Source organism: Schistocerca nitens, chromosome 1 (genome assembly GCF_023898315.1).
Source record: "Schistocerca nitens isolate TAMUIC-IGC-003100 chromosome 1, iqSchNite1.1, whole genome shotgun sequence".
In the NCBI taxonomy this organism is placed as follows: Eukaryota; Metazoa; Arthropoda; class Insecta; order Orthoptera; family Acrididae; genus Schistocerca; species Schistocerca nitens.
This window is the reverse complement of record NC_064614.1, coordinates 190,295,349-190,309,967: the sequence shown is the minus strand read 5'-3', so window position 1 is coordinate 190,309,967 and position 14,619 is coordinate 190,295,349. Positions and strand designations below refer to the sequence as shown.

General features: G+C 41.4%; 1 protein-coding gene across 1 annotated transcript in view; it reads left to right on the top strand.

Moving 5' to 3' along the window:
- Positions 1 to 13,248, top strand: part of LOC126245257 (RNA-binding protein 24-B-like) — a 375,332-nt gene extending 362,084 nt beyond the window's left edge. The window contains exon 5 of the mRNA XM_049948300.1: positions 10,023 to 13,248. Within this exon, the coding sequence (XP_049804257.1) occupies positions 10,023 to 10,171 (149 nt within the window). The 3' untranslated portion in view covers positions 10,172 to 13,248. The remainder of the gene's footprint in view (positions 1 to 10,022) is intronic.
- The last annotated feature ends 1,371 nt before the right edge of the window (positions 13,249 to 14,619 follow it).

The window sequence follows — 14,619 nt, the reverse complement described above, 5'->3', positions numbered from 1 at the left end:
CAATAAAATTCTATCAGAGGCTCCATGTAGTGTAATGTAGCAGGGAACGAGACAGGTGGACGCCACAGCGAATGTCGCTGTCAGTCGAAGTAATGTCTCTAGGCGTGCAGGATCAATACCTACACTCATAAATTAAGGATAACTGCAGAACGTGGTGCCACACAACGTGGCACTACACAAAACTGCCGTTAATAGCATAGGCACATAGGGAGCACACACGACACAGATCTGTAAGTCCACGGTATCGGTGATAAGTTGAGAAAACCGTCCCGAAACACATGTGCTACAAAACGCCACTGTTTCCTGCGCATGTACCCCGACATCAATATGGGATATGATCACCATGCACACGTACAGAGGCCGCAGAACGGGTTGGCGTACTCTGGATCAGGTGGTCGAGCAGCTGCTGGGGTATAGCCTCCCATTCTTGCACCAGTGCCTGTCGGAGCTCCTGAAGTGTCCTAGATGTTTGAAGACGTGCAGCGATACGTCAACCGAGAGCATCCCAGACGTGCTCGATGGGGTTTACGTCTGTAGTACAGGCAGGCCACACCACTCGCCTGATATCTTCTCTTTAAAGGTGCTCCTGCACGATGGCAGCTCGGTGGGGCCGTGCGTTATCATCCAGCAGGAGGAAGGTGGGACCCACTGCACCCCTGAAAAGGCAGACATACTGGTGCAAAATGACGTCCCTATACACCTGACCTGTTACAATTCCTCTGTCAAAGACATGCAGGGGTGTACGTGCACCAATCATAATCCCACCCCACACCGTGAAACCACGACCTCCATGCAGGTCCCTTTCAAGGACATTAAGGGGTTGGTATCTGGTTCCCCGTTCACGCCGGATAAAAACCCGCCGAAAATCACTGTTCAGACTATACCTGGACTCGTCCGTGAACATAACCTGGGACCACTGTTCCAACGACCATGTACTGTGTTCTTGACGCCAGGCTTTATGGGCTGTCCTGTGACCAGGGATGAGTGGAATGCACCTTGCAGGTCTCTGGGCAAATAAATCATGTCTGTTCAGTCGTCTGTAGACTGTGTGTCGGGAGACAGCTGTTCCAATGAGGTGCCAAAGGTCCCGAGCAAGGCTACCTGCAGTACTCCGTGGCCGTCTGCGGGCACTGATGGTGAGACATCGGTCTTGTTGTGGTGTTGTACGCTGTGGACGTCCCGTACTGTAGCGCCTGGACACATTTCCTGTCTGCTGGAATCGTTGCCATAATCTTGAGATCACACTTTGTGGCACACGGAGGGCCCGTGCTACGACTTGCTGTGCTTGACCAGCCTCCAGTCGCCCTAGTATTCTACCCGTCATAACGTCATCAATACGTGTTGTTTGAGCCATTTTCAACACACAGTCCCCATTAGCTCGTCTGAAAACGTCTGCACACTTACTCGCTGCACCTTACTCTGACATGCACCAACACACCTCTGCGTATGTGGACTGCTGCCAGCGCCATCGTGCGACGACCGCAGGTCAAAGGCACCGCATGGTCATACCTCGAGGTGTCCGCGGCTCGTGGTCTTGCGATAGCGTTCTCGCTTCCCGCGCACGGGGTCCCGGGTTCGATTCCCGGCGGGGTCAGGGATTTTCTCTGCCTCGAGATGTCTGGGTGTTGTGTGTCTTTCATCATCATTTCATCCTCATTCACTCGCAAGTCGCCGTAGTGGCGGTAAATAACTTGTGGAGTGGCGGCCGAACCGCCCCGCGAGGGGTCTGCCATACGCTTTTCATTACCTCGAGGTGATTTAAACACGCAAACAGCGCGCCAGGGCGTTGTTTCACCATGTATCAGCATTATCCTTAATTTATGAGCGTGAGTGTACATATAACAGCACGCAGAAACCCTCAACACAATGCTACAGCTTTAAGGGTGTAGTTCCATAAAGCTACAACAGTGCAGGTGTTGACACAAAAGATACGAAATAGGCTCTATGAGCAGGATTACCAGCCAGAAGACCACTCAAGGTTCCTATTCTGGACTAGTCTTTGTGGACTAGTCAGGAGTGGGGCTAAGCGGTCTTTTTTGGTGAGACCTGTAACAGCCTCCACCTTTACAGCACTGATGTTCGTGTATGAAGGCAACGAGGACAACGTTTACACCCTAGCCGTATCGTAGACCACCACTCTTATCAAGGCTGTTCAGTCATGTTTTGGGGTGGAATCTTGTACGGCTGCAGCACACCACTTGTGCCAATAGACGCGAAGACGACTGGTGTAAAGCATCGGGCGACTTCCTTGCCCGCACTGTGGCGCCATTTGGTGACCATATTGGAGCGGGATTCACGCTGATGGACGACACTGCACGCTCTCGTCGTCACAATCTTGCGAACATCTTCCCAGTGGAGCACAGGTCAGTCGGATGTAATGGCGTCCATATTCTCCAGATCTCATCTGTGTTTGGAGTGCCTGGATCATGCCTAAACGAGCGGCGGTCGTCCCGTCACACCAGATACCTTACATACCATCATAGGGGCCGATGTGGAGGAATGGGACAATATGCCTAATCATATACAGAAATGTCTCCAACTACGAGGAGGGCTAATGAGTTCATAAATAATGTGTTACACAAGATGACAGTGAGAAGAAACTTTAATGTTTGTTATGGAATCTTTCCCAAGGATTTTTTTTGTGTTGTCTTCTTTATTTTCGTTTTGTTATGACTTTACCTGACATAACAGACTTAGTTTTGTTTCCTATTATGTCTAGTATTGACATTAAAGCAATATCCAACTTTTATTTTAACCAATTTACTATTTGGCCCTCCGGATCAACATTAATCTGGGCATGTGCTGCAAGGAAATCTTTAGCAAGCGTACAGAACCTGTACGTCCCCCTATAACTGGCTGGGTGAGTCAGTTCACAGGTCGTACGAAGGCAACATCATACCATTCCCAACAGGACCATTACTAGTAAAGCACTGCGGTGACCAGAGTAACCTTCATGTTGATCACAGGTTTATTATTTTAGAACCTCATCAAACATATCATCAGCAAAATTCTTTCGATAGCTTGAAGGCATTTGCTGTAGTCCAATAGCATGTCATCTTCAGTTTTGTTCATTTTCCAGAACGCAAGCCAGCAGAGAAGAGATCATCTTGAGAGCGTTTCATAGTCACGTCTCAAATATCTGGCGACTTTTTCAAATTACAAAGACACACATGTCGCCCTGTATTAACTGTATCGCCGAGAACACGGTTGGACAATGTTTCTTTCCTTACAGGTAACGAATATTGTTGATTTTTCGCATTTCTGCTTGAAGCGAACTATCAACTGACTGGTGCTGTTGGATTTTTTTAAGTGAAGAGAGTAGGGGGACAATTAGCATCACACAGTTACTCAGCACATTGCTCTGTACGGTCATTTGACTACCGAAGATGAGCCTTCCGAAATTTTAAATGTTGGGCGAATCGTCTTGTCCAGAAAAAATTAGTTCAGAGCAACAATCACAGAACATAAGATGTGCCCTTTCAATTACACATCCATTTGGAAACAGTTAAAAATCTGACTTAACCTGTGCTGGACAAAGATAGAACTGGCTAAGCATCTTCCAAATCTAATGGTTCAAGCTCTCCATTGCGATATTTCTTCCTGCATTATCTTCCAAAAGATTGCTATCAAGTTATGGAATTTATGGAACCATCAAAATGTTCACCCATCTTCCCAGCGAACTAAATGTGAATAGGCGATAGCAACAATCAGCATTGTCTTTCTTCTATAGAATTCTTTTTATTGCAAATGAAATGACTCGATAAGGTGTGTTTATTTTTCATTTACTTATTATAGTCATAAATGGAGAATATCCCCATCTACGGAAATAATACACCAGCTTAACCTTTCGACAGCGCTGTAGAGATGGAAATTTATTTTCTCGTGACAGCATTTGTGTGTGAAGTATTTTCAATTCTCTTACCATGTCAAATTAAAAAAAAAAAATAATATTCGAACTGTCCCCGACAATTTACCTCCTCGTCTTTGTTAGGAATATCGGGATTCGTTAATGCCAAAGATTAATGTTGTGATGTTGGTGGCGGCCTTGGGGACGTAAATAAATCGGAGAATATTCACTCAAGGTCAAGAGGGGTCTAATCTATCACTATCATCTTGGCGGTTTCGTTGGTGACATTGACAGTAGACTGATGCGTGTGACAACATTTTTCCTTCACAGGAGTTCCAATGTTCAGATGTGTGTGAAATCTTACGGGACTTAACTGCTAAGGTCATCAGTCCCTAAGCTTACACATTAATTAACCTAAATTATCCCAAGGACAAACACACACACCCATGCCCGAGGGAGGACTCGAACCTTCATAAGAGTAATTTTATTTTAATTCGGAAGACTGTGTTCAGCAACTGCTGATTTTTCTAAAATACGTGGTGAACCAGAACTCTACTGATAATACTTTGGAGGCATTCTACTGTATTTCCTGAGTATTTTGGTATAAGAGCCACGTGGTCTCCGGTGGATCGTTACTGAATACTTGCATTTCGTTTGATTTCTTAGCCCCATATATCTTTGTATATCTGTTGCACTGAAAGTATCTGTACCACGGTGCAAATGCGGATGGTATGCGCTGTGTGTCCGGTTTGAAACAAACGTGTTCTGTTCACTTGTTTGGGTTCTGTTCAGAACCCGTGCAATGCACCGGCTGCAAGTGGCATGAGTGTCGTCATTCACGTGTAACACTCTCGCTCCCAGGGTGCTCCGGCATATCTCACACGATCGGTATTCCCACTTGAACACTATTGGATCCGGTTTCTCGTTGTTACAAGTCCAAAAAGATAGGAGACTCGAGTAATACACTTCAAGACAAGAAAAACGACGAACCACGAAGTAATTACCCGAATGGGACGGAAATCGGTAGATGTGATGTACATGTACAGACAAACAAATAATTAACGTTTTAGAAAAAACTGGATGAATTATTCAAAAGAAAGAACTGCACAAATTGAGCAAGTTAGTAAAGCGTTATTCTACAAATGGCCCTTATTCATTGATCGACAGAGTTGTTGAATGTCCTCCTAAGGGTATCGTGCGAAATTCTGTCCAATTGGCGCGTAGGATCGGTAAAATACCGAGCTGGTTGCAGGGTCCTCCCCACAATGCCCCAAACGTTCTAAAGTGGGGTGAGACCCGGCGACCTTACTGGCCGAGGTACCTTTTGGCGAGCACGAAGACAAGCAGCAGACACTCCCGCCGTTGGCGGGCGGGCATTATCTTGCTGAAATGTAAGCCCAGGATGGCTTGCCATGAAAAACGGGGCGTAGAAAATTTCGGATGTACCGCTGTGCAGTAAGAGTGCCGCGGAAGACAACCAAAGGGGTCCTGCCAAGAAAAGAAATGCCACCCTAGATCATCAGACGTAGTTGTCGGCCAGTTAGTAGCTCATCGCTGTCTGGGGCGTCTCTAGACACGTCTTCGCTGGTCGTCAGGGCTCAGTTCGAAGCGGGTCTTCACTGAACACACTTCTGCTCTAGTCAGTGAGACTGCAGGCGATATTTTCGGCATAGTACTGATACTAAGATAAATGGGGGTAAAACATCAAACGAAATGCAATTACTCTGTACCATATCGCCAGAGACCATGGACACATTAAACCAGTAGAGTGAAACGTAGATAAGCTATTGGGTCGGACGCTTGGAGTTGCTGTTAGCCCGGTGTGTAGTAGCGTGCTCGTGAAGTCTCAGTTTCAAATCTCGCCAGTAGCACCTATTTGGTGCGTGCGATACGGCTTTAGCGGTTAGCGGTGCTGACTGCCGTATGTGGGTCCCCAGTTCGAGTCACAGCATCAGCGATTGGTTGTTGAAAGGCGAGCTGGAAGATTGGAAGGAGACCTGGGGGGGGGGGGGGGGGGGGGGGGGCGAATTCAGCATTCTTCAGTAGTAAAGCGCCAAACTATGGATCCAAAGATCTCAATTTCGATCACTGGTCAGTCATTGAATTTTTATCGTTTCTTTCACCCTTGGCAAAGTTTGTTAATGTGAGAAATGATGAGGTGCACTATTCTTTTGTGCCTTCGTTAAAATGTAAGTACCCCGAAAGTCAGTTCAATAAGGTCGGAAGACCTCCGATAGGACAATGCCTAGTAAACCAATGTGATATTCAAAAATAACCTTGACGTTTATGTCAGGCTTATCTACTATAGTATATACGTTGTTACGAAAACACGTATGGAAACCTATATAAAAATGCGTCTTATGTCTAATTGTTATTTATGTAAGGTTTTTTCCTTTCTAATGGCTATGACAAAAATGTTGCCAAGCCAACTACAACTTAAAAAGCAAAAGTGTACCATAATTTCATTATACAGTCTGTTACTGGACACGCAGAACAATACACTGCGCAATACAGTTGAAGGGTCACTTTTTCGTAACCCCAAACAAAAAATTGCTTTTGTGCTACACTCCAAAGGGGTGCGATCACATTGAGTGGGGTTGCAGGCCCACGATGTCCTTAAAGAAGGGTCGAAGCGTCTGGGGGGGGGGGGGGGGGATGTCATCAGTGTGAAACGTTGTCAACAACGTCATCTTGAAACGTTGTCAACAACGTCATCTTGTTGCTCATCGCATTGTGAACTGTTGTTTTCGACCGCGAAATGTGTGGGATCAACGGCTCAAGAGAAGATGTGGTTTCATTGACCCTTTTATGCCATCTCCTGAGGCTTTCTCGTGTCGTTTCTGAGTGGCGGGTTGTCTGAGACGCTTTACTCGGAAATCCATACAGAAACCGATTGATTTCGGGGCTGGGCGTCACGATTCTGACTTCTATCAAATTCAAATGGCTCTGAGCACTATGGGACTTAACATCTATGGTCATCAGTCCCCTAGAACTTAGAACTACTTAAACCTAACTAACCTAAGGACAGCACACAACACCCAGCCATCACGAGGCAGAGAAAATCCCTGACCCCGCCGGGAATCGAACCCGGGAACCCGGGCGTGGGAAGCGAGAACGCTACCGCACGACCACGAGATGCGGGCTGACTTCTATCGCACAGGCGTCAAAAGAAGGGTCGAACTGTGGGTAAGCGAGGGTACCGACCTTCCCATTGTGTGACACCTCCGCGGCGGCGTTGGGCAGAATTATGGTGAATTTTGGTGTCAATGTGACATCATTAATCCACCTTATGGCTCACATGAACTTCTAACCTCTGGCCTTTTATTCACATTTGACGTTTCAAGTGCAGCCGAGCCCGTGGGTGACATCGCAGGGCGCCACGATTTTGCAGCTTTATAGAGAAAGGTTGTGGGCACCTTTGAGCGAAATTTCAAAAGTTTGAAAAAGTGACCCTTTTATTGTGTTACACAGTATATGTTACTGATATATTTCAAGATAGGCATTATAAATGGTTTTCATGGATATTGAGTAAAATGTGTACCTAATTTCTAGTCACCTTCTTTTCTCTAATCTGTCATGGTAATAGTAGACAAAGATGCTTCACTTAATCGCATTGTCCATCACCGCTTCCCTGACATGCAAAAAAAAAAAAAATAAAAAAGTTATCTAATAGTATCTCAATTTCTAGTAATAATCACAAAATTTGGCTCGCAATCTGATATGTCCATTTTAATCCCATTTATAAATGTAGCACTTCACTTTTCTATCCTCAGTATTAAGGAAGATTTTTAAAAATAACTATTACATATGAAGGGCTTATTTCAATAGTGGTACAAGTCCATTACCTCCACTTTTCTGCGTATAATGATTCTGAAATTAATGATCCATACAAACAGAAAGGGTAATTTAGCGTACATTCTTATGGCGTTCAGTTTAATTATCGATAACTTGTTTTACAAGAATCTCTACAGTCTATCATCTGTTGTGTTCGTGTGACATTCATTATATACCCACAGCATCATGTCGTTCTCCTGGTTTCATTGCTCTTCAACTGTACTTCTATCCCATTTTGTCGAGTTTGCGTGTCCACTCGTTGCTTTTAATGCGACGTCATCAGGGTTACACATATCTGTTTATTGCACAATCCACTATGATGCACTGTGGCGATTCAAACTACCCAGAAATATTCGTCACTGTTTCGTTTTTTAACCCTTTTCAGGTAGGTTACCTATTCTTCATGACTGGATATGAAGTGGGGCCAACCTCCAAGGTGGACAGATATTGCCCATCAGTAACCTTTCCTCGATGTTAGGATATATTTCGTAATCACGTCTTCCAGTACCGCTGCTATCCCAAGCTTCCTGCCAATCTCTAATTAATACTTTCTGTCAGCTTACTCGCCCACAATGTCACAGTAGGCTGCTTCTGTATACGTTACCATAAAATTGCCATCAGAGTGTCTCCGGTGTCTTTCAGCAGTGAGCAGTGTTGTCACCCTCAATCTATGAGCTGAAACACCAGCTCCATGTGCCACGATACCAACGAGAATGTGCAAGTATTATATTCTGATTAGCTGTAAAGACAGTCTGAATTTTATGTTATATTCACGATTTTTTGCATTGATGCAAAGGTTCTGGAGCCGACATTTTAAACAAGAGCTAGGAAGTTTTACTTTTCGCGTGTGTAAATACTTCTGTGTTTATACTTTCCGAATGTTTCTACTTTCCACTACACGCTGTCGCATGCTTATAAGATGTCCGTCATTATTCCTGCAGGATATGGGCCTTTATCTTTTACAGTGCTCACTGATTGATTAATGGCATCTTCCATGAATTTCCCTTTCTGAAACCCATATTGGTTTTTATTGAATGCTCTCAGTTCTCTTAGCTCTGTTACCATCTTGGAGAACGACCTCTCTTGGACTTTTGATAAGTTGTTTTATAGCCATTTGGGTCAACAGAACATCGCCATTGTGGGATCATTAACGTTCCTTTTGTTAAGGATGGCTACGTAAAGTAATTTACTTGAATTTGAGATGTCCCTTGAAACAGGCATTTAACAGACTTGCCAAATAAGGCCCAGTCGTATCCTGCTGGACTTGAAGCACTTCGACCTCAGTGCAGTCTGGACAAGCAGCCTTACTTTTCTTTAGCTGACACACGGCCAACATTTCTTCTTCCTAGTTAAGTATGTATACTGAAATATGTATATAATAATTGGAGTCCAATTCTTCTGTGTATCTGCTCTGATTTTTATCTCATCATCCTATGTATCTCATTCGGTAAGAACACCTGTATCCACAAGCTGGTCGACTCTTCCCAGTCATTTTTTACGTGACCATCTTCTCTTTTTAAGGTTGACAAAAGTGTAGGTGCTCTTATTTTGGTAACCATTAATTTAAAGGATGTACCCTAGGGATTTAGGGTCACTTCACTTGAAACATAATTCAACCTCCAGTCCTTAAGTACCTTCATGATTATTCCTTGTTTTGCTGCATAAATTCTTGGCCGTTGGTCTCTCTCTCTCTCTCTCTCTCTCTCTCTCTCTCTCTCCCTCCCCTCCCCCCTCTTTTTCCCCGTAAGGTATGAAGATGTATGTTATGACACATGCATGCCTCTTTAGTTACCTATAGTTCTGATACATATCCCTGTTTGATGACATAGCCCCGTCCATTGCATGTTTTATTGCTTTTACAAGCCTGCTTGCTCTTTTGTCAAGCCTGAGGGGACCCTCTCGTCTTTCTGGCGTGTTAAAATCCTTTTGGCAAGTTAAAACTTTTCGTTAAAAGTGGCAAGTCAGATTTTTGAATGTTGTAGTGGTGTATTACATACTGTTGAGCTCTTACATCCTGCTTATATATGTTGTGTTGCGATCATATGTTGAGTCATCTTTTACCCACCACTCTTTAATATAATTTTCGAGTATTTCTCTTGAGACAAGTGTTACATCAGCATTTGAACTAGCTACTACTCTATTTTGATATGCTGGGGTTATTAGACCTGGATTCATTGATTGCCTTCATTAGGTCTAGTCCCCTAGCATCAGTGTCGCCATTATGACACTATACAGAATGCGCATTTATATTGATTGATGTCTTTTTTTGTGCCTGTCACCAGAAGTACAGTTTTCATACGATGTGTGTTCACTTATGTTTCTATGTTTCTTGTGTTTACAGGTGCTGCCAGCTATGTGACGCCGTACACCTATGCGACGCTGCCTCAGGCCGGCCTTCCGTCTGCTGCAGCAGCTGCTGCAGCTGCCTTCCCTGGCCTGTCGCCCTACCAGACAGCCCAGGCGTCGCTGGGTGAGGCACGCCTCCAGTAGGCTGGCCTGACCACTCCACACCTCCTGTGCCAGTGTAGTCACATGTGGGGAGAAGCTGATCCTGGCTGTTCTCTGTCCTCAAGTGTTGCTGATCGCCAGGGATCTCTGCCTCGACAGTGTGCTTGTTGTAACTTATAATTACCACACCAAAAGTATAAGTATCCTAAAAAGAAACTCTGTACATCTACTGTATTTTTACTCTTCCATTCTGGCTGTAGAGTACCATAAGCCTGCACGACACGTTGGGATCCACTGTGGACTTAAAAGCTTCAAGTCTTCTATTTTATGCAGGCTTCGTTTCGTTGGGAGGTGGGGGGGGGGGTGAATGGGAAGAAGAATCCATAGTAAGGCATATTTTTTGAGAGGTGACTCGTAGTTTCTTCCACTGAGGTTGTTGTTGAAATGCTGATACAGCATTCCACAGTCAGAGAAAGAGAGTGAGAATGAGGGAGAGAGCAAGAGAGAGAGAGAGAGAGAAAGAGTAATTGTTTTATGTTATTAGGTAATTTGACATTGGCCATTCTCCGAGAATTCAGCCAACGTGCCAGACAAATAGAGTATAATCAATATTTATTATCTTATTGTTTATTCATATTTATATCTTTAATTCTTCTACAGTAGATTAGGTGAATAGCTAGTATGTAGATTATCTGTTTATAAATAGTACTGAAGTTAAAAGAATTTATAAAGGACATTAATATCCTGTAAATATTATAATGGGTAAACAGTTCGTGACAAACAGTAAGTCACAATAAGCTGTCTCAGAATTTATGTGGATATTCAGGTACTTAGTATCTGTAATGTACAGTAATGAAAATACAAATGTCCCCACTTGTTATTTTTTTAATAATTGAAAGAACTCAGGATGTTACACTGAGTGTACTCCATTATTACATGTAATGTTTTCAATGTCTGTAGGAAATGTGATAAAGACTTTTGCAGTAGGTATGCCATCAGTATGAATGGTCCAGTATTAATAAACTTGCCTGGACACTGTTGATATCTCACAGGTGTAATTTGTATCAATGACTTATTTTGGCCGCTAAGATCTCAGTTTATGTTTTTGAGAAATAATAAAAGGAACATACGTATAAAATGTTGTATTAATACAACATTCTGGAAAGAGATCTCACAAATGGAGCTTTGCCAAGGTCCTTGGTTGAAACTATTGTTTCCTTTCTACTAGATTCTAATGGAGACATTTGAAAAATAAGTGGAGCCTTTCGTTTCTCTTGAATGTTTTACATTATTATCTTTAAAGAATATTTAAGTAACATATTGATGCTGCATATGTCGCAGTATTTATGTGGAAACCCTTAATCGAATAATGTGTTTGTTACTTGCGTTGATGTCTGAACGCACACATCGTGTTACCTAACAGAAGTGTAATCAGTACAGAGATATATTCATAACACAGTTATTAATAAAACAACGCTGTTCCTCCTCTAAACTATATGAAAAAAAATTCAGATTACAAATGATGTGCATAATATTATATTAACTGGCCTGTAGTTGTTGTTATCCTCTTTATTGCATGTGTATTGGGTGATATAGCTCAAGCATGTGTTGTAATTTTTTTTTCCAAATATCTTCCAGTATTCTGCCATTAGCCAGGCTCAGTGTTCGCAGTACTTGTTTCACAGTTTTGAAAATTATTGACATAGGATTTATCACTACATGCTGCATTACCACTAACATCCTTTTCACATGAATTAATTCACAATGAGAAACTATTCTGAGAAACTCAGGGTTGTTTGATAAATAAATTTATGTAGATTTGTAATTTTTATAATATCCTATGTTATGTTCCTATTGAATGGCAAGCCTACTGGAAGGTTTACATCAGACTTATTTCTACTAAAGCAGCTATTTTATGTAGTATTACATTTTTGAGAAAACAGTTCTGTGTACTTAATTAAGATTACAATTAAGGTATGTCAGCTTATCTGTTAGATAACAGATATGCCCAGAGAGGTTGCTAGTCATTATGCTACAGTTCGATAGCGATCACTGTGCAATAATGCATTGTTACCTAATTTGTAGCTGTTTAATTTTACTATGTGATTACTAGTCAGAGACATTGCTGGAATCAGTAGCCTGTATGGGTAACAGCTGCCTAAAAAATTCCTAAACTATTTTAATAATTCGAATGTGTCAGCCATGTGTATAATGCTCAAATGCAGAGTCATCGCTCGAGAGTGGCATCTGTGGACTCTATGATGCAGTGTATAAGCTGAAAACATGAGGGGAATTAAGAATTTAGTGTATGCACAGTGCTACAGTTTATGTTAATCCTTACAAATAAGACAGACCAAAGTTATTGTAGTTCTTACTTTTCTTATGCACAGTTATGTGCTCACATGTTTATACAAGTGTAGCAGAAAGTTGATCACTCATTTAAAAATATGAAAAAGTTATTCAACAATGGAGAAGACATTGAAACAATGTGCCGTGCAACTATTACTACCTGTTATCAAATGTTGGCAAGAGGCCTCTGAAGGTTTTAACGGTACAAATTTTTTGTAATGTTTAGGCACAATTTCTCAGAGTATCGTAAAGTACTAACAACAAGCCATTTCACACATATGGAATCATACCTGTGATAGTGATGATCCTGCCATTATTTATTTTTCCCGAACTAAGATTTTCAATTGGTAGGTTGGTTTAAAATAGCGTTTTGATATGTACTTGGAATGGTGTCTGAACCATGATTTGTGATAGAAGACCAGAAGCTGCAAAATTTTTAGAATTTCTACAAACAAAAAGTGCTAGGTAGCTTCACTATGAGTCAGTCTGTGACTTTGGATTCAAGTTTTTATTTGACATTTTTAATGTTTCACAGCCGTAATGAAGGAAGACAAAGTGTTTTAGAATGTTTTACAGCCAAGAATTAAGCTTCAAATCCGTCCTGAAATTGCCTTGATATCTGAGAAGTGCCTGTGTGTTGTGTAATATGGACCTTTTTTACAGCTGGCAATAATGAAATATTGTGAACTTCTCAGTATTTCAAACAGAGTATGTTTTAAACATGTAAATTTATTGACTACACAAATATAAAAAGAAATCTGGTTCAGGAACAGTGTGTTTTCTTTTCAAATATGTGTCCTTACGTTTATTGACTAGTGTGATGCAATCAAAGCAAAATTGGTCATGAATTTAATTGTACCATAGGTGATTGAATATGCTGATTCAGTCTTTAGGATCTTATATTTAAATTCATCAGTATGCTATTTCATCCCCTCTGTTTTCACGCGACAAACATTTTTTGTGGTAAGTATTGACTTTTTTCTGATTTTTGTCATGTCCTCCCAGTAGGTCATTTCCATTTGGTAAATTGGCACCATCAGTGAGTCAGCAGAGAGTATCCATAGATTAATTTAAATTTTAGCAGTGGTACACTTCCTGTCTGGAACCAGAACCTAAACAAGATATTATTTTCAACTATTCTATTCAGTATGTCTTCACTACAGAGTGAGAAGGATAAAACACGATTATCCATTAGTGTATACTCTTAGTACCAGATTTGACTTTAGTGGTTTCTTTGCCAAATATAAAAATTATTTTTGATATGAAGTTTCTCCTAAAGAATGCTTAAGTGCCAGTAGTTTTAGCCAAGTGGTCGTGTTCAGTCACAGATTAACATGTATTAAGTTCAAGGAAGGGTCCTTGGTGTCAAGTTGCAGAAAGTGTCACTGAAAATCAGTTATTTGTTTCACCCAAGGTACCTTAGACTTAATTTAGTATTATCATGTGACTTGAAGATGGTCATTTGCGCAAAACTAGTTGCTGGAAATAAATATCCATTACTAAAGTATTTAGTGATTGCAACTGCAGTCAAAGATGACACTAAGTTTTTTAATGCAGTAAGTACAGATCAAAGATGACACTATGTTTTTTAATGCAGGAAGTACAAATATTAAACATTTGTCTCTATGGCAGAGAAGGTAAATTTTGTGTCTGGGCATAGAATAGTGTTTCCATAGATGGTTAGAAATGGAGGAAAAGTAATATAAAATTATTTGCAGAGCACCTGACAAGAAAGATAATTCCCAAAAATATGGAACAGTACTGTAATTCTTTGTTTCATAAGAAAGCTTCCTTTCCAAAATGCCTATTGTTTCCATTTAATTTATTAGCAAATATACTTAAAAATTGGATTTTAATCAACTAAAGAAGCAAGCTGTATTTATAACTGGTCCAGAACAATGTATCATTATCACTTGTGGATAATATCATAGAATGAAGAAAGGAATGTGAATCCATCAGGAACTCAAAGACTTCTTGAATGCTTAAAACTCAATTCCAACAAAATATTAGTTCTAGCAGCAGTTGAGTAACACGTTACTGATTCAACCTATATTAGTATTTTGAAGAATGTAAATATATCAACACTTCAGTTTCCATTTAAAACTTCATAGGGACAGTTGTTCCCAAGAGGGAATAATAAG